Below are 24,156 nucleotides of genomic sequence, written 5' to 3' on the forward strand. Positions count from 1 at the left end.
ATAGAGGCATCAAATAGAGAACAAAGACATGGAGGGAGGGAGACGGAGGGTGGCGGAGGCGAGTACTGGGAGGACATGTGAAGGGTAGGGAGAGAAGAGCAGAAAATAGAACGAGAGAGGAGAGGAGGAGCAGATGAGAGGAACTGAGGAAAGATGATAAAAAAAGCGAATACTAATCATAAAACCCCATGCGGTTTGTAATATCACCAGTTAAACCAGGCGGCAGACTAATGCCCTCTAACCAATGTCAGGAATCACAACTCTAGGCTGATGTGATGCACTGAAATGTCGCCATGTAAAACATTGTGTTACCCATTACTTAAAAAACAATTTTAGCATCATTACTCTGAATGATTTAATTGTCATCACCACGACTATATTGTATAATTGGGTTAAAACCGGGGAAAAAAATAACAATCCCGTTTGTGTGTGGCAAAAATACTTTTACATTTGTGTGACCAATTGTTTCCTCTGTGAGTAGAAAACCTTTTTAACATAGTAACTGCTGGTGAAACATTAAAACTAACATTGTTAGTTTGTGAACGATAAAAATCAACGTTTGTGAACGATAAAAAAATCAAGGTGACACCTGACCTCTCCCCTTATTAAGGTTTATTTGTCACTCACTCATAAAAGTTACAAAAAGCGGAATGCAATTTTGTGGTCCTCAACAACAAGAGCTTGTACTCCATGTAAGGTACTGTTCTCCTTGTGTCAGTCAGTATATGCTGTGTTGGCAAGCATGTTATCACTGAAACAAATTGCATGTCCAATTTTATTGGACATGGATTTTAATTATGACATGGAATTTCAAGTGTGTGTGTTATACACACACACAGAGGTAGTTACTAGAGGTAGTGTTGTGTGTGTGTGTGTGTGTGTGTGTGTGTGTGTGTGTGTGTGTGTGGTTGACTGTGTGCGCGTGCGCCCGTAGAGGAGCCACTATACAAGCTGCTAAGGTCAATCAGGAGCTGATAAATTGCATGGCTCTTGCCTGTCCAAGCACAAGCTTTCTCCTTGATTATCCTAGACGGGGAATAGCAACAAAAGGTCACAGAGGAATTCCCTCTCTCTCCGTTTCTACTCGTCCCCCCTCCGTCTCTGTCGCCACCCCCCCCCCCAACCACCCCCACTCCACTACCTGTTTTTCTCTCCATGCTCAATTGAACAATACAGCACAGCATAGATAGGAACCTTGTGGCAGAACCGCCCACGGCTCCGCCCTCCCCCCTCCCTCCCCACTGCTGATCCCAGTACACACAGGGAAGAGAAGGGCCGTAGGACGCGTATAGTTAACCCATTCTGACCTGAGATCAGATTCATACGAGGTTTCCACTGGACACACACTGGTCTGATTAACCCATTCTGACCTGAGATCAGATTCTAAAAATGTCAGTCGTTCTTCGATTTTTCAAAAATAGCAGACCTACAAGCTCGTAGCGCGCCACTCGGTGGCGCGCTATGAGCTTGTAGATCTGCTATTTTTCAATAGCTAAAGCATAACATGATGCTAACATCAAAATGGGTTCCCGTTCAGAATGGGTTAATGAAGTATGAAGAAGACGTGAGATGATGCCATTATGCTGTTCAGCAGCAGAGGGACCCATGGGATTCACATACACAGCACAAGGCCCCCATTAGCCATGCAGTTTGAACATGGCCATGTGTATGTGGGGCTCTGTATACCGGAAAGTGCCTTCATTCGTTTTCCACATCAACCACTCTGATATGGACACACACGTACCGGGAGGAGGAGTAGGAGGCGTGTACTGTAGAGATATATATACGGTGGCAGCGGAGAACAATGGTAGAGATGAGAGAGACTGAACAAGTGAAAAATAGATTGAGATATAAAAGACTAGGGCTTCATATCCGCATGATGAATGCAGCACGTCTGCGTCAATGCTTTGCTCACTGTGGTACCTGCTCTCATACTTATGGGAGTATGGTATGTCCAATATCTCTATATTATGATTTGAAAATGGCTCTACGGTATTACAGTATATGGAGAAAAAAGTGTGTTTTGCTGGGAGTTCCTCCAGTGGTTTGGTATTATTTAATATTTTCCCATGCCAACTTGTAACTAGGCACAATAGATTTATGACAAACACGTGCATTTTGTCAAATTCCCTATAAAATACCTTCAGGTCAGTCACTCACAGTGCACTTTTATTCTGCCAATGAATTTCAATGGGAATGGACTGGAGGCTTGGAGCGTTTGTTTTTCCCCCCCCAGAAATCCACAAATGGCAGCAAACCTCCCCATTCCCATTGAAATGCATTGGCAGAATGCCCCCTAATAAACGTGTGGAGAGACCATGGCGTGCACTAAGAGTTTAAGCTCCTTTTGACATGGTATTTAGCTAAAAGCAACACCATACCCGCTAGCACACCCACTGTGAATCAGCAATTAGAATCGACCTGCAGCCGCTCAGGGACAAGTGAAAATACTGCTTGCTCAAAGCTATACCACCAAAACAAACAGCATTTATTTTCAACAGCATTGGCCTCATCAGGTTTCATGTATAATTTCAAGATTTAAAACCAAAAATGTGAATTGCTATGGAGGCACTACTAGGCTGACTGGACAAGCAACTGAATATTATCCGTGCATACATCTGTGTACATATGATACCTTGTGCTAATCATTATCAGTGCTGGCCTTTGATGAATATGAATATTGGATTATTTTCCAGGGTGCAGGAACACTTTTGCCTTTTGCTGTAGTTTGAGAGGTTGTCCTTTGTGGGTTTTACAGAGAAGCCTCATTCGATGGATGGACCTCTCTGTTCCACAGGAGTGCTGGCTGTCATGCCCTGTGCAATATTGAATGATCAGCGCAATAAGTGGATTGTGTTCTGAAAGGTGAATTGCGGGGGCGGATTTAGATGTTTGGCCTGGATAAACTGGGGAGAGACAGATGCAGCACAAAAAATGAATTACGAGATGAACACAGGAGAAAAGGGATAAGAGGCTACCCCGTCTATAGAACCCGCTTTGACCCGAGATAAAAAACAGAGCTCGTCATCAGTCAATGCAGCATCCAAGGCGGATAACGGATAACCTATCTGAGAAAGGAAGGTAGAAGTTGATAGAGGGATGACCGGGTGGATGGATGGGTAGATGGATGAATTGCTAGATGAGTGGATGATGGATGGTGCACACATGTGGATGGATGGACAGGTGGCAGGGGGATGGATGCATGGGTGAGTTGCATTTGTTAATTTGTGTTTCTAGCTATTTTTAACCATGCAAATTGACTATAATAAATTCATTCTTAATTACAGTGGCAGCCTGGGGGAGGGTTGATTCCACTTGTTCACACCAAGCCGCCTGGTTGTCAACACCGCACCAACGCAGCCTTCTTCTAACACATTCAACATAACAGTTGCTTTCCAGAAAACTACATCTTCTTCCCGGCTATCTTTTGCAACATAGTAGAATTGGGTCAGTCTCATTTTACTCCATGGTAACTGCAAAACGGTAATTCTCAATTTAGGCTAAATTACTGTAACATCTCAACTTCATGGAGGTAAAAGAGTAGGGGGTAGGGACAATGGAAGTATGTGCGTGTGCGATGTGCACACTCGCATACACGTGCAGGCGCGTGCATGGGGTGTGGGGGTTAGTTTGACATTATGTGAGAGGTGAGCCTTGTTTTTCTGACCTGGTCAACTACCCCCCGGATATTTCAATGGCTTTCAATATTTGCCCTATTAAGAATTAATCCACGCTGCTCCCAGAGAAATCGATGTCCCCAGTGGGGCTCCAGTGGCGCTGAAGGCTATGTGGCTGAATAGAAACAATGAGCTGCTGAAAAGAGCAACACTGCACAAAAAGATAAATAAAAAAGCTCAGACAACATGAGACCTCAAGGTCCTCGAAAGAAAAAAAATCGTTCCTTGCCCTGCAGCTAAAATTGACCTTTTTCACAGTAGATATGTGTTAACGTGTCAGTGCTGGTAAATGCAGCTTACAGTAGTAACATAAAATATGGTTATGTACTTATGTTTCATTTAGGTGTTACTGTCTGCACAGTTCACTCCATGCTGGCACAAAGAAACATATACATATATTTTTTTGGTATACTTTTTCCTACATAGATAAATAATACACTTGTTATGAGCCCACATTCCTTTTCCAGACATATGGCATGCTTCAAAATCACCAAAGATTACGTTTCAGACATAAATCAATCTGAAAACCAGATTAAAAATGACTTTGCTGGGCTCATGCTTTCTTGCAGTGCACTGTGCAGGGGTTAGGCTTAAGATGTCAAGCGACTGACGGGAGGTAGATGGCATATTCTCCTCAAACAGGGTTTCAACAGGATTGATCTGTCCATCAAATGGCCCAGCCAAGAGAGAAACTAGCCTATGACAGAAATATGTGATTAAGCTGCGACCAGCTCTTGCCATGGTTCAACATTTTGGATAGAGATCACCGAGGCCATTTTTATATCAACATACGTTTTAGCAAAAGGCCGATGCACACCTCAGAAGGCTAGTGACAGGTGCGTAGGGCAATAATGCATACTTAAAAAGGTCATCTTTGCTCTTTATTCAACGTTTCGGTCTATTCGACCTTCATCAGGACAGACTAATGTATCAACATACTAAATGGTTTGCTTTACAAAAATATGGAAGGCAAATGAGTGTCACAGACATCTCCTGTACCCTTTCTCTGGCTGTGAACATGGTTGTTTCTCTGGCTGTGTTACTAGAGGTAGTGTTGGGTTGGGGGCCTGTGAACATGGTTGTTTCTCTGGCTGTGTTACTAGAGGTAGTGTTGGGTTGGGGGCCTGTGAACATGGTTGTTTCTCTGGCTGTGTTACTAGAGGTAGTGTTGGGTTGGGGGCCTGTGAACATGGTTGTTTCTCTGGCTGTGTTACTAGAGGTAGTGTTGGGTTGGGGGCCTGTGAACATGGTTGTTTCTCTGGCTGTGTTACTAGAGGTAGTGTTGGGTTGGGGGCCTGTGAACATGGTTGTTTCTCTGGCTGTGTTACTAGAGGTAGTGTTGGGTTGGGTGCCTGTGAACATGGTTGTGTGTGTGTTTGTGGGTGGGTGGTCTCGGCTCCTTGAAGTTAAACCATGGTAAGAGGGGGGCTGATAAGAAAGGCACAAGATGATTAGCATTAGCTAATTAAATTGAGTTTAACCCATAATGTATCAGAGGTGGCAGGGTGGAAGATTTCTAAAACGTTCCTCCCTAGTCCCCAGTGAAAACAGAAAGGCAAAATATATAATTGTATACAAATATGCATAAAATCCACGTTCATTTTTAGTAATTGAGATTTCAATCAAATGTATTTGATGCCTCAACTTAACTAAAGTCAATTGTTTATTATTTTTTTGCATTACCATTTCAAAAACAGACCTTGTTAGCGACCAATTGAAGACAATTGTCAATGTCTGTCAATTTGATTACAGTCCAAATCACATCCCACTATACTCCCTCTCCCCCTCCTCTCCAGCTCTGCTTCCAGCATGGCCTAGCCACAGTCTATCCTTCCGTCTATCCACAGCTGGGAGTCCCAGAGGAACAATATGGACAACAGCATCACACATGTCAGCCACACTTCTCTGCACTGGGCTGCGGAATCAAACAGGCCCTCAGGGCAAAATCTGCACAAATGGTGCATGAAAATGTTGCATGCAAATAAATAACACTAGAATGAATCAAAGTCGACAAATGGAACATATTACGGGCCACGTGTCCTCTTGCTACATGTAACACAGTGGGGGTCGTGGTTCTCACATTAATGTGAGAGACTGCCACCGTGTACTACCGACTCCAGTTTAATTGCTCAATAAACACTCGAAACTCCAACATAGTCTAGTATTCAGTACTATTCACCCCTACGGGTGGGGTAACACATAATGAAAACACTGTTCATGCATAAGTCATGAACATCGTAATGCACACAGACACAGGAAAACATTCCCACCCACCACCCCTCACAATTTAAACCAAAAATCAATTTAGCTCTGAGCACCAAGCATTAAAAACCAACTGGTTTTGTCAAGCTAATCCCATAACGGCAACAAAAAGCTTCCAGATTCACCAACGGTACTAAATGGTTTATAATCTAGGCTAGGGCTCTGGAGGACTCCTGTTACTAAAACTAAACCAATCCTAGTGCAATCGCTACATCTGTTGATGGGCCACTGCATTGGACTGCTTGACTCGTTGGGAATAAGCCAATGACCCATTGCTAGAAAATATGATCCATTGTATACAGTGTTACTTTTTTTTGAAAATCTGTTATTTTCGGTGGGCGACAGTCATACAAAGTATTAACCCATTCTGACCTGAGATCAGATTCATACGAGGTTTCCACTGGGACACACACTAGGTCTGATTAACCCATTCTGACCCGAGATCAGATTCTAAAAAATGTCAGTCGCTCTTCGATTTTTCAAAAATAGCAGACCTACAAGCTCGTAGCGCGCCACTCGGTGGCGCGCTATGAGCTTGTAGATCTGCTATTTTCAATAGCTAAAGCATAACATGATGCATGATTCCTCTATTCTCTGCCAGCTGCCAACCTCAGCCTGCTCCTTTCTCTCCCCAGCCCTGTGGGACACCACGAGGAGAAGCCTAGGCACTCTCTTTTCAATTATTAAACAACTTCATTTCTATTCCATTTACGCTGCAAATCATCTCACTAATGTAGAACGATGGCCCATGAACAATGGAAGGCAGCTGATTAGGTCTTCCATCAGGGAACGTCCTGTCTTGTAGAGCTTTCTGACAACATACAGTATATAATAGAAGACAAACATTGTAATAACTTGTATTGCAGTCTTGTGGCAGGAGGTGAAGCTTTGCCTGGCTGCATGTGGTGGAGGGGCTCACTCCGACTCGCCATAAATAATCAACAATAATGACCTTAAAAAAACGCTATACCGTTGGTCGAAATAAATGCCTCAATTTGACGGCATTCAATGGCATTCAAGTTCCACTACAAATGGTAGACGCATCTCCTTTTTTATGGCATGTCTCCTAGGGCGTGTACCTTCATGTGCCTGTAGAGGAGCCAATATTCAAGCTGCTAAGGTCAATCAGAAGCTGATTGCACACTCTCTCACACACACACACACAAGAATACACACTGACACGTAGTCGTAGACACATGCAATTATACACACACACCAAAATTATGGAGATATATATTTACATAATGCTTGCACCCAAACTCTGCACAGTTCAAACACATGCAGGCCAGACATAAACATGAGGACAAAAAGGAAGGTGGCTTTCAAGCTAAGCTGTGTGTGTGTGTGTGTGTGTGTGTGTGTGTGTGTGTGTGTGTGTGTGTGTGTGTCTAATCTCACAAACCACTGGACCGATTCTGTACTGTTAAGTTTAACAGAATTCCATCCAATAAACCCACAATGCTGATCAGCAGTAACACACATATTGATAAATGATGGTCTCAGAGAGAAAGAACATAAAAAGAAAGAGAAAACTGTGCATCACTATACTTTTACAGAAGAACATCCAGGGCAGGCCAGTTCTAAATATTCAAAGTAGTTTTCTGTTACTGAATTATTCACACACAGACACACCTTAACCTTTAAAGTGACAATTCTCTCTCTCCGTCTCCCTCTCTCTCTCTTCAATCATACAGTATGAAGACTTCACTTCCAAGACACCAGATTTTACCGTAAAATAAATTGTCAAAGAGGAGGAGAGCTATTATTTTTCCAACAACAAAGAAATCTCTTGAGAGAAACTCAAGAGTGTCGACGATCAGGGCATCAGTAAATGTGTCAATCTGCACAACACTTACCAATCAAATGGGTTTTTTTTAAGCTGTTGACAGCTTTTCGGGGAAGCACGGGGTGGGGGGAAAATAAACATCTGTGCATTCTCTATTAAAAACATCACACAAACGTGTGAACTGGGCGGTGGAGTGTCTGACTGACAGACGCAGACAGACAGACATATACGGACATTCATAGAGACGCTGCTCCGCAGTGCCACTTCAGGTCACCCAGCGGTATTGCAGCTGTCCGTACTCAAATAGACATACACGGAGAGACATACTCCATGTATGTCTCCATGTATGTCTGTTTGAGTACGGACAGACATACGGACACACTGACATAGCTGTTCATTGGAGCACTTCAGCACTGCTCAAAAATGACATTAGAGAGAAAGCAAGATGGAATTTAGAGCAAGGGGTATAAGAAAATCAACCAAGGGAGGGAGGGAGAAAGAGAAAGAGCAATAATGAGGTAGTAAAGCGGGACAGAACAGGTGTGCTGCCTGCCAGTGCCTTGACTGCCATCATCACTTTGCCTCAGGCTTCTCTCTTCAATCTTTTAAAAGCTCACTCCATTGCCTTGTTTAACACACACACACAGTCACACACACACACACACACACAGCCCCCTACCTTTGGGTTTGAGGTGCTCTATAAATACACTAGCCGTATATTCCTGTAAACTGGCGGACCCGTTTGTCCCCATGGTGCATTGAGGTCATAATGGAACAGAGTGAGGTCATGATGAGATCATAACGGGCCGCAGACTGGGGAGGGTCGTATATCCATATCGACTGGTTGAACACCACCATCTCAGCTCAGTTTACATTTTTCAAATCCTCTCATGCTTTTATGTTGTAAATCAATCTGTGGAGAAAAGAAAACTACACACAATCAAACCCCAACTAAATGAAATCATGAAAAATGGGAGCTTTTTCTACTCCCTAGGTAAACCAGATGGTCCTTTGCTGTTGGTATAGCAGCACAGCCCTCTCCGTGGTCTGCACTTAACAAACTAGCAGGGTGTTACACAAACTCACATCAACCACCGGTTCAAGTCCTCTCATTCATGGCTTTGAAAGACAGAAAGTTCTGCTCAAATATTGACTGGACTGTCCCCTGAGCCAAAATAATAAATTTCTCAAGGGTGTGCAGCATTTCCCGCTAATTGGCGAGTGCACAAGGTATACATTACATACATCCATCTTAAAAATGAGCAGAGATGGCACCAGAAATGAAAAGACGCAACCCCCCCCCCACGCACACACACACACACACACAGACACACAGACACCACCTCACAACCACCCTTTCACTCCACGCCGCGATCGATACCAATCAGGCTAAAAGTTGCACAGATGAGACAGATTGCTCAGTAGTGAGTGAGAGAAATGGGCTAGCAGAGGGGATCAAATCTCTCTTCCAGAAGGACACTTGTGCGCGCCGCTCCCTCCCCCAATAATGGTCTTGTTTCAGCTACAGAGAGCAGTGCATGTAACGAATGATTAATCATTGATGTAAAAAGGTGATATAATGAAATGGGGTGGGTTCCTGGAACTCAAAAGGGTTTACAATTTCAACAGTCCACACACACACACACACACACACACACACACACACACACACACACACGACAAAATCCTTACTAATACTCCCTGTAAAGCCTCCCTTGAAATCTGTGACGCTCATCAATAATTTTATAGCTGAAAATGCTAGTGCTATGCTAGTTAGTACAAATCACAATGCAGTGTTCAGTGGTGAAGCCGCACTAGTACCGTCTGGCTGCTTGTGTGCTTGTCTTTGTATGGTGACATTCTGTGCCTCATTTGTCTTTGTCTTTGGTACTGCCTCAGTAGTTATCCATCCTATAGAACGTCCTTGGTACTGCCTCAGTACTTCTAGAGGGTCCAAGTAGTTATCCATCCTATAGAACATGTCCTTGGTACTGCCTCAGTTCTTCTAGAGGGTCTAAGTAGTTATCCATCCTATAGAACATGTCCTTGGTACTGCCTCAGTACTTCTAGAGAGGGTCTAAGTAGTTATCCATCCTATAGAACATGTCCTTGGTACTGCCTCAGTACTTCTAGAATCTAGAGGGTCTAAGTAGTTATCCATCCTATAGAACATGTCCTTGGTACTGCCTCAGAACTCACCTGACTGCCAGGTTGTGGTCTGGTGTGGCAGACGGGCCGTGTGGCTCCGTCCCCACCTTTGACCTCTGACCCTTGCTGCTGCTGCTGCTGCTGCTGCTGTTGTCCGCCGTTATCGCACGCCGCCCCCGCGGCCGTGGCCGAGCCGACCCCGCGATGCCGATGCCAGCCCAGCAGGCAGCGCCACTGAGCCAGCTCCCTCAGGAGGGGCAGGCAGGAGGCCGGACAGAGCATCACACCCAAGTTGACCCAACTAAGTTAAAGATTTCCTACACACAGACACACAGACACACACACACACACACACACGTGACAACTGTTTAGGGCTGCAGCTATCCATTCTCTTCTTATCGATTATTCTATCGATTAATCGAGGAGATCGATGTTGTGCAAAAATAGCAAAAATAGTCAAGCCACAAGGTCACACCGCATCACACTGATGCGTTGTGAGCTTGTAGATTATCCATCTTCACCATCAACACGCAATGTTTTGAATTACATTTTTTCCCCAAAATAGGTATTTTATTGATGGTAAATTATTGATTCTCAAATATTTTTTTACAATCAATCAAAATTGATTAGTTCAATAACTGTTCCGCCCATATAACTGTTGTTGTGCATTTACTGAACACATTCTCTATGATAATAAAACAGAAAGTTGTTTCCATCCAAATGTCATGTTCATTATTTTTTTGCATAGCTTTTCATGGAAATCATTCTGCTTTTCCAGCGCAATACACTACATCATAATTAACATAACACTTGGGTGGAAGCACTGGCTGTACAGACACACTAGCTCACACACACACACACACACACACACACACACACACACACACACACACACACACACAATCTTGCTGTAACACAGTAACACACACACTTGCTTCCCTCAATCAATTTCATGCACCACTGAGTCTTTACTATAACCCCCCAGAGACCTATCAATGGCCTTACGCCGTTGTGACTTCACAAAGCGGATCCAATCTCCATCTCAACGGCTTTGAGGGTCCCACTGTATTCAGAGACAGACCCCAACACTCTGTCTGTCTGATGTACACCCTGTCTGACTGCCACAGAAAAAGAAACCTGCTCATCCACCACTTATATATACTTATATTTGTCAAAGTGCCAGTTCACTCAGGAGCAGTGATATGTCAGCGTATATTCTTATCCTGCCCCTAAAGAGACTTGGAAAACCAACATACTGACACACTGCACCTTCCACAGTCCACATGGTAACGGATGCTAAATATACCCAATAGAATATACCCTAGATTTCAGCACACTGTAGCGTCTCTCTTAGCTCTCCCTATGCTGCAAGAGATAGATCAACTTGACAATGAGCCAGGTAACAAGAGCTAGTCAACAGCTGCTCTACTCTGGTAGCTATTCATAAAACAGACTTCCATGGAGGCTGAGGCATATCGAATAGCATACAGACAGACAGACAGAGGGGGGAGGGGGGGGGGGGCTAAGGAGACAGCGACAGGGAGGGACAGAGAGAGAGAGAACAAGAGTGCAGCTGCAAGACCAAGACAGCAACCATATGTGAGAGAGAGAGAGAGAGAGAGAGAGAGAGAGAGAGAGGGAGAGGGAGAGAGAATATAGGGGAAAGAGAGATTACCAGCAGAGCCTAAAGCAGAACACACTACCAAGTGTGACAAATGGTGAAGATTCCTTCTACAGTAGACTGCTCTACTGTTTAGCACTCTGCAAATAACAGTTCTGGAAAAGTGCCATTGCCACTTCCGAATACAATTAAAAACGTTGAAAAACAATGACATTTGTTAGAGGAAAAGAATTGCCCTGAAGCATCATGCATGTCAATGATGCAAGTGGTTGAAATCTATAAATGTAAAAAAAAAGGAATCATCGGTTATTTTCTTAGCTATTATTTCAATCAATTACTTTTTCGATTGAATAGTCGCGACACTGATGTGATACTGATACTGCGATACTGTACACCGATACTGTACACCGCCACAGGAAAATAAATGGTAATTGATTTTTCTAAATCAAACCCGGTGTCGGAACATAGCCGATCTACAAGCACGACACATTGTGATCTGCCAACTCTAACCCTATAAAAGACCAGAAACGGGGGGGGAAATGTTTTGCCTAATTCAAGTGGATTTCTATCTATCTATGTTAGAATCCAACAAAGGAAACCAGACAGTGTAGCCAAAAATAACAGTAAAACAAATGTAAAAAGTGTTGGGAGTGGGACATATTTTCTACCAATTGTTGGCTGATAGCAGCAATTTAGTTTTCATTAAAACAAGCTGGCTTAGCTTCACACAACAGCTGAGCTACCTCTTATCTTAATCTCCCAGATCTGCACAGTGCATCATGACAACAAGGGATGAAAGACCAGCTGTTTTCTCACCAACCAAAACAAAGCTACCTGGAACTATAAGGAGCTTTTCGTCTGTGCGTGAAGGAATTCAGCGATTCCACACTGCTTTCTCACGTAAACACCGTGACTGCCTTGCATGCCAACAGTCAGACCTGGTAAAGAGAGAGACACTTTGTGTGGATTTGGAATATGGTTTCACATGATTTATCGTGCCGGAGGAATTTCAGCAACCTAAAGACCAAGTCTGAGGAATCAAGCTCTTCCTGTATGTATTCAGAATGCAGCTGTGAATGAGCCATGTTGACCAGTTGAAAATAAGACAGGATGGCTATAAATTGAAGAAATAACATTATTTTCACAAAGTTTTAGCTATATACTTTCTACTACTACAACAATCATAATAATATGCCATCATTTCCATTCTAATGGCCCACTGTTGCCCTGGCTGTCATATGTCATCTTGGCATGTTGAACACTCAGTAGCCAGCTGGGCTACTGGCAGTGCCTGGACCTGCTGGAAATCACACACACACACACACACACACACACACTACAAACAATAGAATAATCACTTCACTGTGCAGTCACTATGAAGTCACTAACTCATAATGTAGTTGTGCACACAGACACACACACAGACACACAGAGGTATGGACGTACAAAAGGGAAAACCAGAGGCTCCAACAAGGCTCAGTTGAACAGAAGCAGTACTAATGCAATGGAACAGCTGTCTCAGTTTTTTCCTCTCTCACACAATCCCAGTCTCTCTCTCCAGGTCTCTGTCCATCTCTGCTGCTGCGGCTGCCAAATCACAAAAAGTGTGTGTCAGCAGGCAACAGTAGCTATTCCTAGTCCTCGCTGATTTGGAAATAAATGTGCCTGACTACCACAGATCCAAGAAAAGCCACACAAACTCAAATCCTCATCTCGGCTACTTCGAGCAGAATTGACAAGCAAGTCTAATTCATATACCAAACACTAAACCAAACACTGACCTGATGCCAGGCAGAAATTCCAACACACAAAAATAAAGACAGATTCACATTCACATTCACTGTTCACTCGCAGTGTTGAATCACAGCCATGTCTCAACACTCAATGTGCACACACCACACACACACCTCATTCACTCTCTCAATGACATTCACCGCTAGAAAAGTCCTTCCGAATCAAATCCACATGTTAGCCGTTCCACGGAGGAATTTCGACAACCCTGTTCGCACGGCAGACAGATACGGGAACACACACTGCCTCTCTCAGCTGTGCGACGTTCCCCCCCTTGCGCGCTCAGAGTGGTGAATCCCAGCGTTAACGCACTCACTTCCCTCTCTCTCTCGCGCTCGCTCTCCCTGAAAAAAAAATTCCCCCACCAACCAACCACCGTCCACCTCTGCCGTCACTGCAGCACTCGCAACACACACACACACACACACACCCACACACACACCCCCCCCCACCCCCACAGGGGGCAGGGATAGACCAGCTGTGTGTGTTTGCTCGTGAGACAGGGAATAAGGATTTGTGTGTGTACGTGTGCTTGAGTGAAAGAGAGAGTGAGTGCCTACTGAGGGAAGAAGAGGAGGAGGAGCAGAGGATGGGGGGGGGACTCAATCTTTCCTTCAAGTACAATCCCTCATCATCCCCCTTCGCTCCTCTTTTCTCCCTCCTTCGGTTTAGCTTCACCCATCATCTCAGCACTGCTGGCATTTGTTGAAGCCCCCCCTACAGGGGACGGACGGGCGGGCGAACACACACACACACACACACACACCTTTTCGTCCTCAGGTTTATGTCTCTGCACTGCATGTCTTTGAACTGTGCAGACTGAAGTTTGCGTGAAGCATTATGTATAGATCTCCATGATTTCAGTGCGTGTGTGTGTATAATTGCATGTGTCTACAGCTACGTGGCAGTGTGTATTCTTGTGTGTGTGTGTGTGTGTGTGTGTGTGTGTGTGCGATGTGCGTGCCGTGTGGGTGTATGTTTACCTGCATATCTGCCCCATGTATGGTGTATCTAGGTATATGAGTTACCTATATGCACATACATGGATCTAAGGGTGAGTATATCTATATATGTGTTTGTGCTTAATACCTGTGTGTGTGTGTGTGTGTGTGTGTGTGTGTGTGTGTCTGAGAGAGAGAGAGGGGTAGAGTTCAGCACAGCAGTTCTGCTGGCTGGCTGGCTGACTGCTCGTGAAATAGAAACAGCTGCTTAAAAAGGAGAAAAAAAGACATTGCCTCTATAGAAATAGTGGGTTTCTTTTAGAGCTGGACTGACACGGGTAAGTCTACTGTAGAGCCCAGAGAGGAAATGTTGCAGCGAACTTGCAGCCATTTACAGAAACTTTGCACTTTCTCTTCCAGCGATGAGATGTTTGCATTTGCATTTCAATGGACCGTGGGATATTTCTGGGGGACTGACTCAGCCAACGATATGATGTTGCGATACATTATTTTGTGGTCTATGGGAAGATTTCTTGGGACCGACTTTGCCAACCAATCAGAGCAGCGTACTCCAGGTTGAGTTTAAAGTTTAAAGTGTCCATGTGCTGCAGCTGCAGCTTATGACGAAATAACAAAATAAATGCACTTCTGAAGCTATGCAGAGAAAAGAGAAAGATCTTACACAAATGACATGGCTATTTTATGCACAAAAAAAGCGTTCAGTATTCTGACTTTTCCTTATTTTTGGTTACGGCTAACACAGAAATGGTGGTATCGGGATCGGAAACGGATCGGAACGGAAATCCCTAGTTTCGGCCAATCCTTTTCATTTCCGTGCATCCCTAGAAACAGGCGAGAGACGGGTGCGATTGGCTGTCCTTTTAAAAATGCTGCAATTCAATTAAGTGCTGACGGATGGGGAATTTACTGGGCACTCAGGGGTGACCAGCAGCAACGGGGTCCTACTCCTCAGATTAATGACACACACACACACACACACACACACACAGACAGAGAGAGAGAGAGAGAGAAGGAAGGGTGATGCCGTTCTGCTTTCCTTATCCTGCTCAACAGAACAGACACTAGTCAGTTCTAGTGTCTGTCCATTACAAAACAAAGGATGGATGGAGAAAGGATAGATGACACAAACAACACCTGAATCAAGCAGCTAAAAAAACATGTTATATGAAATATCCCTTAGTTTAACCACTTGACTTAACACCAATGTCTAAACTCAAGTGTTTCTGGCTGTTCATCCAATACATCATTGGTATTGTCCTGTCCTGCAATACTGATTGATTCAGAACGCTACCAAATGGAATGTGAGGTGCAGTGCTGGCAAAATCATTACATTGTACTGTACTGCATATCATGACAGGTTCAACATAGCCTCCACTGTGACTGCTACTGGGTGCGCGTGCACGCACACGCACACACAGCTAGACTGAAGAATGTCAATAACAGGAACATCCCACCCTGTCACAAACCCCCACACACACACAAACCCCCACACACACACACACACACAAACACACACACACACACACACACACACACACACACACACACACACACACACACACACACACACACACACACACACACACACACACACACACACACACACACACACACACACACACACACACACACACACACACACACACACACACACACACACACACACACACACGAGGAATGGGTAAGGGATGGGATTGGCAGTCTGCCAACGTCAGTGTGCACAGACACAAACACACACCTGCAGGTAGGAGGAGAGTCTGCATCTGAATGTAGATGAGGAGATTTTCAGGTTGACCGAGTTTGAAAATGTTAGATAGGACAGGATGGAGGAATGCATGGAGAATGGCGATACAAAGAGAATCACTGTTGAACAGACTGCATGTGGGGAGTTCTAACAATTCCTTCCTATAAGGCCTTCTTCATCTATAAACATGAATAAAACACACTATAGCATAGCGCCACCTCAGACATAAATATTTCTTCATTCATTCACCTTAGATCATTTTCATAACCAGTGCATTGGGGATTCAAACCAAAAAACGGTAACACTCGGGTTTCAGAATTTACATTTTCAAAATGTCCCTTACTCACACCCCAACCGTAAACACATTTTCTTTAGAGAAGTCAGGTCACGTGCAGTGCCTAGAGATATTTGGTGTCCAGTGCCTTGCTCGAGGGCACTTCCTCATGTTGTGTGGTTTAGTGCGCGCCATTTTAACCTCAGAGACAGCCAAAGAGTTTTATCAAGGTTGCGCAGGGTCTGCAGTAAAAAGAACGTAACCCTCTCTGGAGTGGAATTAACTCAGTGGGGTTTCGTTCAGTCTAAATTAATTACCCACAATTCCCCAAGAGCTCATTGTGTTCCTCGATAAACAACAGTGCCTTCTCCCCTAGTCTCTCTCTGTGTGTGTGCGTGCGTGCGCGCGCGCATGCATATACACACTGTACATGCAGACACCACTACTTCATCATACAACTACCAAGGGCATGTGCACTGCCATCATCTCCTCTGTGAAATCAACCATAGCGACAGAGGTCATATCCTCCTGACTCTGCCTGTCTTTTAGCTCCACCTCTGGTCTGTCATTATACCATATATTGGTGGGAAAAAGGGTTGCTTTTGTGTTCACTCCAGAACGTGCATGCGTGGGGTTCATCTCCAAGCTCAGCTGGAGCATGAAATGTTGCTTAATTTCTCATTAGTCTGGGCTACATCTTCACAATATTAATGATCAAAGTGAGGGAGAGGGAGTTTATCACGAGAGAGAGAGAGAGAGAGAGAGAGAGAGAGAGAGAGAGAGAGAGAGAGAATTAATGAATGAGAGGAGGGAATGTGGTGTCACAGCCTAACAACTGTGAAAATCATGTTTCATCATTTTTCTCAATGTCACATACTTGTTGGATATCCCCCCAATAACACCCCAGTCAGTGCCCATGGAGCCCAACTCTTGTTAAAAGCAAATTATTGAATTATGTAAATGTGATGAATGACCCCTTCTGGCCATCACAGTATATGGCAAGCACTGTTCGAAATAATGCTGGCCTAAAGCGAGCCATTAACAGGCCTACTGCGTTTATCATGGAGTTGACCTGGTTCATAGTTACCCAAGTGAACGTAGCAGGTTACATTGTAACTTGCCAAAGGACATTATGCCACCAATATATCAATATTAAATGTGTAGTTAAGTTGCAATTCGCAACAGAACAAAGACTCACTTTACTTGAGCAACTTCCTAACTAAGGTTTTCCTAAACTGTGCAGAGACTATAAATTGTGTCAACTCAATTCAATGCAAATTCTGAATATTAGCATTCCACTCTTCAAATTAATGTTCTGAAAGGTTTCAGTGCAGACAGAGGGAAGAAATTTAGCAAACACTGAAAATTATCACAGTATATATATATATGTTTGTAATTGTAACTGTAATATTTAGCAGATATAATGCACAAAGATTGACCTGTCATTCCCAAAAGAAGACTCTAGGATTGCACCATAGCCAAAGAACCTAAAATCAGCAGTTCACTTTGACAAACTGTACCAGTTGCTAAAGGGAGGGAGATTATCGCTGAGACTAAACCTGTGGGTTTGTGGGTTTACAACGGCTGCATGCAATCTGATGTTACTTTTACCAAAACAGCACTGTGACAGATCATTTAGGAAATACAAAAAGGAGGAGAATTAGTTGGAGGAGGAGCTCTTGCCAAAATAAACAAGTCAACTCTTAGCTTGGAGCTCAAGTCTGACTGCCTAAACATATACCAAGAATAATCTGATTATTGCAATCGACTGGCCAGAGGCCCTGGTTGGAGACCACATGGTGTTGCATTAGCAAGATGTTTTTTCCTGAGCTCAGCGTATGTTTTGAATTGTTTACAATGGAAGCTCCTCATTTTTGGAGACCCCATCATCATGTTTGCATTGTGAATTATCTTGGCCTGGCTCTTGGACCATCATTCTTCCTAGCCCTCTGTCCCTCTCATCACTTCATGTTTTTGGACTGGTCTTGGATCAGCTTTCATCAGGGTGTGACAGGGCAGAATCTGGATAAAACTCTCTCTCCCTCTCTCTCTCATCCAGCCATCTTCTTTTATTCCCCCTCTCTTAAGAGTCTTAACAGTTCTCTCTCCCTCCCCTTCTCTCCATACTTTCCTTTATCCTATGCAGTTACACTTCCTTGTACGAAATGCCACTCACTGGAAACAACATAAGTTTGTTCTTTTCTGGCAGTGAGACAGTTAACAGTCATGTCAAGAACGGCCCATTAAACCCACTCCCTCTTCTTCCATTACAACAACCTCTGTCTTTCTATGTCTTTATTTGTCTTTCTTGTTTTGCACATTAGGGGTGCAATACATTTAATTTAAAATAAAATAATAATCCATTTAAATAAGCAGATTTACAAGCTCACATCACGGTGCAACGCATTGTGAGCTTGTAGATCTGCCATTTGTACAAAGCACTTCTCAATTATTTGATTAGACGAAAAGGTAAATCAACAGAATAAACTAAGAAAAGAATTGCAATACTTTTGCATCCCTAATTCCCATTTATCACATACCACATTTGACTGTGTAGTCTCTAGCTGTGCACACTGCACAGAGTTAAGAGTAGAGGACAGATCAAGGATCAGGGATCATCTTACACTGCGCTCCAACACCACAGAGCCTGGATACAACTTTAATGCTCCTGAAATGCAATCAGAGTCCCATTACAGAGCAAAAGGCTGTCAGCGAGCCGCCTTCAGAGGAGGGCATCACTCACTAAACTATGTGGAGCGGCAGGGATGCCTCTCCACAGCTCTGTATGATGACACATTCATCCTGTGGTGTTTCTTTGTGTGGTGTGTGTGTGTGTGTGTGTGTGAGTGGGTGTGGAGAGCGAGAGTGGGGCACAGAGAGTGTAATAGGTAGAGAGAGATATAGTGTAGCACCCGGTATCAACAACACCTGGGCCAAGCCCAGAGAAAAAGGTGCGACATCAGCTGACCATTCATTAATGATGAATGAATGTTGTGAGTTTCTCATCTCAGCCCAGACAGATACCAGGCTGCTGAAGTGCCCACAAAAGGTATTCTAATGGGAATGCTCTAGCCACTGCATCTGAAAAATCCACCAGTGTCATCATGACACATGACTAGACCCATAAGTAGCCAACCTGGATTTTGTCCTAGACCTAGACCACCGATGTTTTCACCCTCATATTCTCTTAGCCTGGAAAACAGGAAAAATAAATGCCCTGGGTAGATTGGGTCTGGCACTCCTCAGTTTGAATTACATTTTGCTTAGCCCAGAGATGTGTTTGACCAATCAGAGCCTACTATTCAAAGTGAGACTCTTTTGCTGTGAAGTAACTGCCCCTTGGAAATAAATCTTCCAGACTAATATCCATCTACGCAGTGATATTAGTCTGGCCATGCCACGCTAATATTTTCTCAAAACAGGCAAAATGTTCTAACCAATAATAAATAAATAAAAGATTTTACTAAAATTAACACAAACTGAACTGCATTTCATTTAGCCACTTAAGCACTATTCAACAAAATAGGGGAAAAGGGTTCTACAGTACAAGATCATGTGCAAGCTGTGATCTTTTATCTGCTATACTTTTGAAAATGTTTCAAAATGTATACATACCGACACTGTGCATGGCCAAAATAGACACGTCAGGTTGAAAGTGGTTAGAAATGGATAGATCTTCATTGAAATTCAGTTGCCAGATGTTACAAGACAGCGCAGATACAGAAGGAAAAGTAGACACAGCTGAGGGTAGCAACTAATAAGGGGTGCTCAGAACAGGGTCTTTTTGGGATCGATTCCAATCACAGATTTGTATTCCCTCACGATCGTGCAATACTGATACCAATCTTGTGCCAGGGGGGAAAATACAATATTTCCAAAATGATTATATGTCAAAACCTATGAGGGGGCGCAGTCAGTAGTGCTGTCGCCTAACAGCCAACACTCAGGAATAAAACACAAGTTCTTTCCGGATAAAGTACAGATGTAAGAATTAAGAAATGAATAATAAGAGAAATTCATTTTATTCACCTGCATGTATCCACAGATAGTTTGCTGATAATGCATGCTTTTTCAGCAGTGAGCAGTACTTCACAACCACATCATGGTTACAGGAGATCACGCCACTGCGGCCACTGTCTCTACTAAGTGATACGGATACTTGAGTTGTGGGAACTGAATCTAACCTAGGTACCGAACATTTCCCCTCTGTTACAAATAAGTAATGGCTTGGGGGGAGTGTCCACATGAAATGCCAAGTAGGTTAGATGGACTGTTGTATAAATTCTGTGGGTCAAGTGCAATTAACACAGCGGTAATGTACATTTTGCTATTAGTTGACTAGAGAATGATGTGGGCTTTTGTTGTCTGGTCTGAATGACTGCTGTAGCACAAACAAAAAATCTTTGCAAACAGACCGAGACACTGAAACCGAGTACATTACAATTTAGGCAATGGATTTTAATAGCAGACACTCTTATCCAGAGACTTACAAGAGATTAATCGAATGAAGTGCGCACAAAAACTCATGCCATACACCTAAAAACAAGTACTCAAACATAGATAGCTACACCCAGTAGCATATCCATGTGTTGTGATTACTGTACTGCATGTGCATATACAGTACAGTGTTGTGGCAGCACAATCAACTATTTGTCAGCAATCAGCATGAAGGACTCACAGTGCTTGGGTCTTCCTAGTTCAACAGAGTTGTGTCATACAGACACAAACCCAGAGAACTAAGACACATACTTGTTATAAGACACATAATACTGTGATTCAACAATGTTAATAAACAGCGTAATAACACCATAGTTGAACCATAGTTGAACTTGAGCAGACATCATGACAACCATACCTATAGCCTCAATTTGGCCTCCAATGTATACTATTTATACTAGATATGTATATGAAATAAACCTCCAGGGAACATGATCCTTTAAGCACATCTGACTGCTTAGCAACCGAGCTCTAGCAACATGTCTACTATTTGCTCTAGTCTAGGCTCATGTGTTTGCATATTTGAACACCACCTTTAGCCTTAATGTCTGACAGTACCACGTGCTGTTTACATGTCTGAAAAACCTGAAAATGTGTAAATAGATTTGTAAAAATGACTACAAAAAGAATAGTGAGTTGACCAAGTACAATAACAGTAATCTATTCAGTCTTCACGTTGGAAATGTGTCCAAAATTGTGTTATTCAGTAAATATTATTAAACTCGTTTGCTGCAACCAAACGATCAGGGATAAGATGATATTCTTCATTAATATATATTATTACTACTCTTAGATCAGCAATTGATGTGTATTTGACACAATGGATGGCACTGACCGGTAATAATACACTACTACACAACATAAACACACCAGGGTGTTGACAAACTGACAGCCTTTTTTCTATAAAGATAAAGACGTGTTAAAGTGGGAGCAAAGTAAAAGAAAAGACACGTTGACAAACCTTGTCGCCCAGATCATGCGTTTGTTTTGATCCCTGAAGGGACGTCACGCCACACAGCGCACACACACATATCCACACACCCACCTGTCAGCGCTAGTTAGCCCAATTAGCATTAGCTTTCAATGAGGAAGTTCTTTAAAAAACAGAAAAGTGCACTAAAACACAGCCGTCAGTTAGCACTTCTCGTGCCATGGTCAACTTTTGTAGCTATATAGAGACATGGAGTAAACGTAAAGCCAATTGCTCCTCTTTTACCTTGCAGGGAAACGGAAGAGTCGAGGCAACTTTCTCCATGGCCAGGTTCCTGATGCTCGGGGTGAGCGGGCCTCGGCAGGTCGGACAGCAGCTGAGCTTCTGGCGACACTGGTTGCAGACCAGATGACCGGCCTGGCACTGCAGGATGGGCGGCAGCACGTAGTCGAAGCACACCGGGCACTCAAACAGCGCGGTGAGCTCCGACGACTGAGTGGGAAGGTTGGCCGAGCCGGGCAGAGACACGACGCCAGAGGACGGGGCAGCGGACCCCGCCGACCCGGCCACGGATCCCACCCCGGCGGCTGCTGCCACTGCGGCCGCCGCGGCCGCGGCTGCAGCTGCGCCCCCCGACGCTCCTCCGTGCTTTCCTCCACCCGCTTTACCGGCCCCGAGTCCTCCTCCGCCTCCACCTCCGGCTGAGGATGGACGGCTCATCGCGATCGCCTCGAACCCCTTACCGACGCCTCTGAACTGCCGTGTGTACGCACTCCGGCGGTGGCATTTACAATCGCACTCCGTAGCCTTCCCCAGCCCCCGGGGACACAACATGGCGACGGCCCTGTTTGGATGCTTGCGTAAGGCGCTGATTGGACGACGCGCCGACGACTGACACGCTGTTAGCCAATCAACACAGGAGCCGTGCATAAGCATTATTATATAATCATGTAGTGTGAATCTGATTATCTTTGTTTTTACTCCATCACAGGAAGACAATTATCACAACTGAGAACAAAATGGGATTTGTAGAGGCCCATGACCTCTTTAGAAATATATTTTGAAAAAACCCTGAAAATCTTCCTGACCAATATTTTATATACAGTAGCATGTTATAATCTGTTATAATTTTAACTAAATTTACTGTGATTGAGATTCACGGTCATGATGAATGGTCAAATTAACCCCTGGCCTATAGCATCTAAGGGTTAAATGTCACGTGTTCTTGCAAAATAGTAATAGAAGTAAAGTAATTTGACAAATAAATGATGACCTTCTAAAGTAACTAATTATCCCTTGAACTCATACAATATAAAGTATTGTGTCTACTCTGTAACTTTCTGTAACATTTTATCTGTTTATCTGTTTAACTGTAATTGAATTGTGTTATATCTGTGTTCTATCTTGGCCAGGTTTTATCAGGGAAATTCCTGGTTAATTAACACATAATATATGAATCCTGTGTGTTTCACAGATTGTATGATCTATGAATATAATGAGTGGAGAGTAAGAGGCACTGAGAGAATAATAGAGAAATAGATACCACCAGGTGACTGATTAAGTATATCGACACCTTGGCCACGCCAAGAGAAAAAGGTGTCACACACTGACAATGTTTGTGGTTTCATCTCAGCCCAGATACCAAGTGGCAAGTGTCCACAAAAGACCCAACTAATGGTTGGGTCTCTCATTCTGTCTCTTCAGGATCTGTTGTTTTCAAGGACCGAGACAAGACCTCAAATAACATTTTCGCAACATTTCTGTGATCTCCAGCTCTCTCCGGATCGGTTCACAGCCAAGTTCGTGGATACATGTGGCTGAAATTCAATGCCAGTTCACACAACTCAATGCAACTACTTGCAGTTGCATTGGTGTGGACTGGCCTTAAAACAGTTTTGTTGCAACTTGCAAGGAGGTCCTGACCTGAGGCCAATTCTAAAAACGCCTTTTTAAACCTAACCTACAGTTTTCTGAACATCTTCAAATTATTTTTCAAAAATTCAAAAATAAAAAAATGTATGTTGCTACATGTAGGCTATAGCAACAACTAATTAGACACAGAGGTTTCTCCCAGAAAGGAATAACAACGTGTTTTGTGACTGCACTGGCCTTTAGGGATAGGGTGAAAACTTAGGTATAAAGTCCCCTGTGAGAGTATAGAGTATAGAGCCACAGTGACAGACCTAGAACGGGTCTGTCTGGCCCAGGGTCCCAAAGGTCAGGGAGACCATCTATATACAATTGGATCGATTGTTGGGCAGCAATGGACACTGTTCCCGTGTTCCAGAGCCTGTCCTGAGTTTTTGATAAATAAATAAATGTATAAAGTATTATAATTACATTTCAAATTATCAGTGTCTTTAAATCATTTAAGAGCTGTTATCTACTACAGTTATGTTGTGTAGATTGTGTGCACATTCACGCGCAGCCATGCACTGGATAGTCGAAAGACTTGAGATCCGG

At 43.6% G+C, this 24,156-nt stretch overlaps 1 protein-coding gene across 2 annotated transcripts in view; it reads right to left on the bottom strand.

The window, feature by feature from the left end:
- siah2l (seven in absentia homolog 2-like) overlaps nt 1-22,505 on the bottom strand; it is a 29,877-nt gene extending 7,372 nt beyond the window's left edge. The window contains exons 1-2 of one of the 2 annotated variants that reach the window (XM_080780264.1): nt 13,429-13,568; nt 9,925-10,190 (exon numbers count right to left, since the gene is read on the bottom strand). In XM_080780264.1, the coding sequence (XP_080636390.1) occupies nt 9,925-10,155 (231 nt within the window). In that variant the 5' untranslated portion in view covers nt 10,156-10,190; nt 13,429-13,568. Of the gene's footprint in view, nt 1-9,924; nt 10,191-13,428; nt 13,569-21,978 lie in introns of those variants that run through there. The other variant, XM_080780263.1, reaches the window with a different exon arrangement.
- Between the last annotated feature and the right edge of the window lie 1,651 nt (nt 22,506-24,156).

Source organism: Protomyctophum bolini, assembly GCF_963924005.1.
Source record: "Protomyctophum bolini genome assembly, chromosome: 13".
Classification (NCBI taxonomy): domain Eukaryota; kingdom Metazoa; phylum Chordata; class Actinopteri; order Myctophiformes; family Myctophidae; genus Protomyctophum; species Protomyctophum bolini.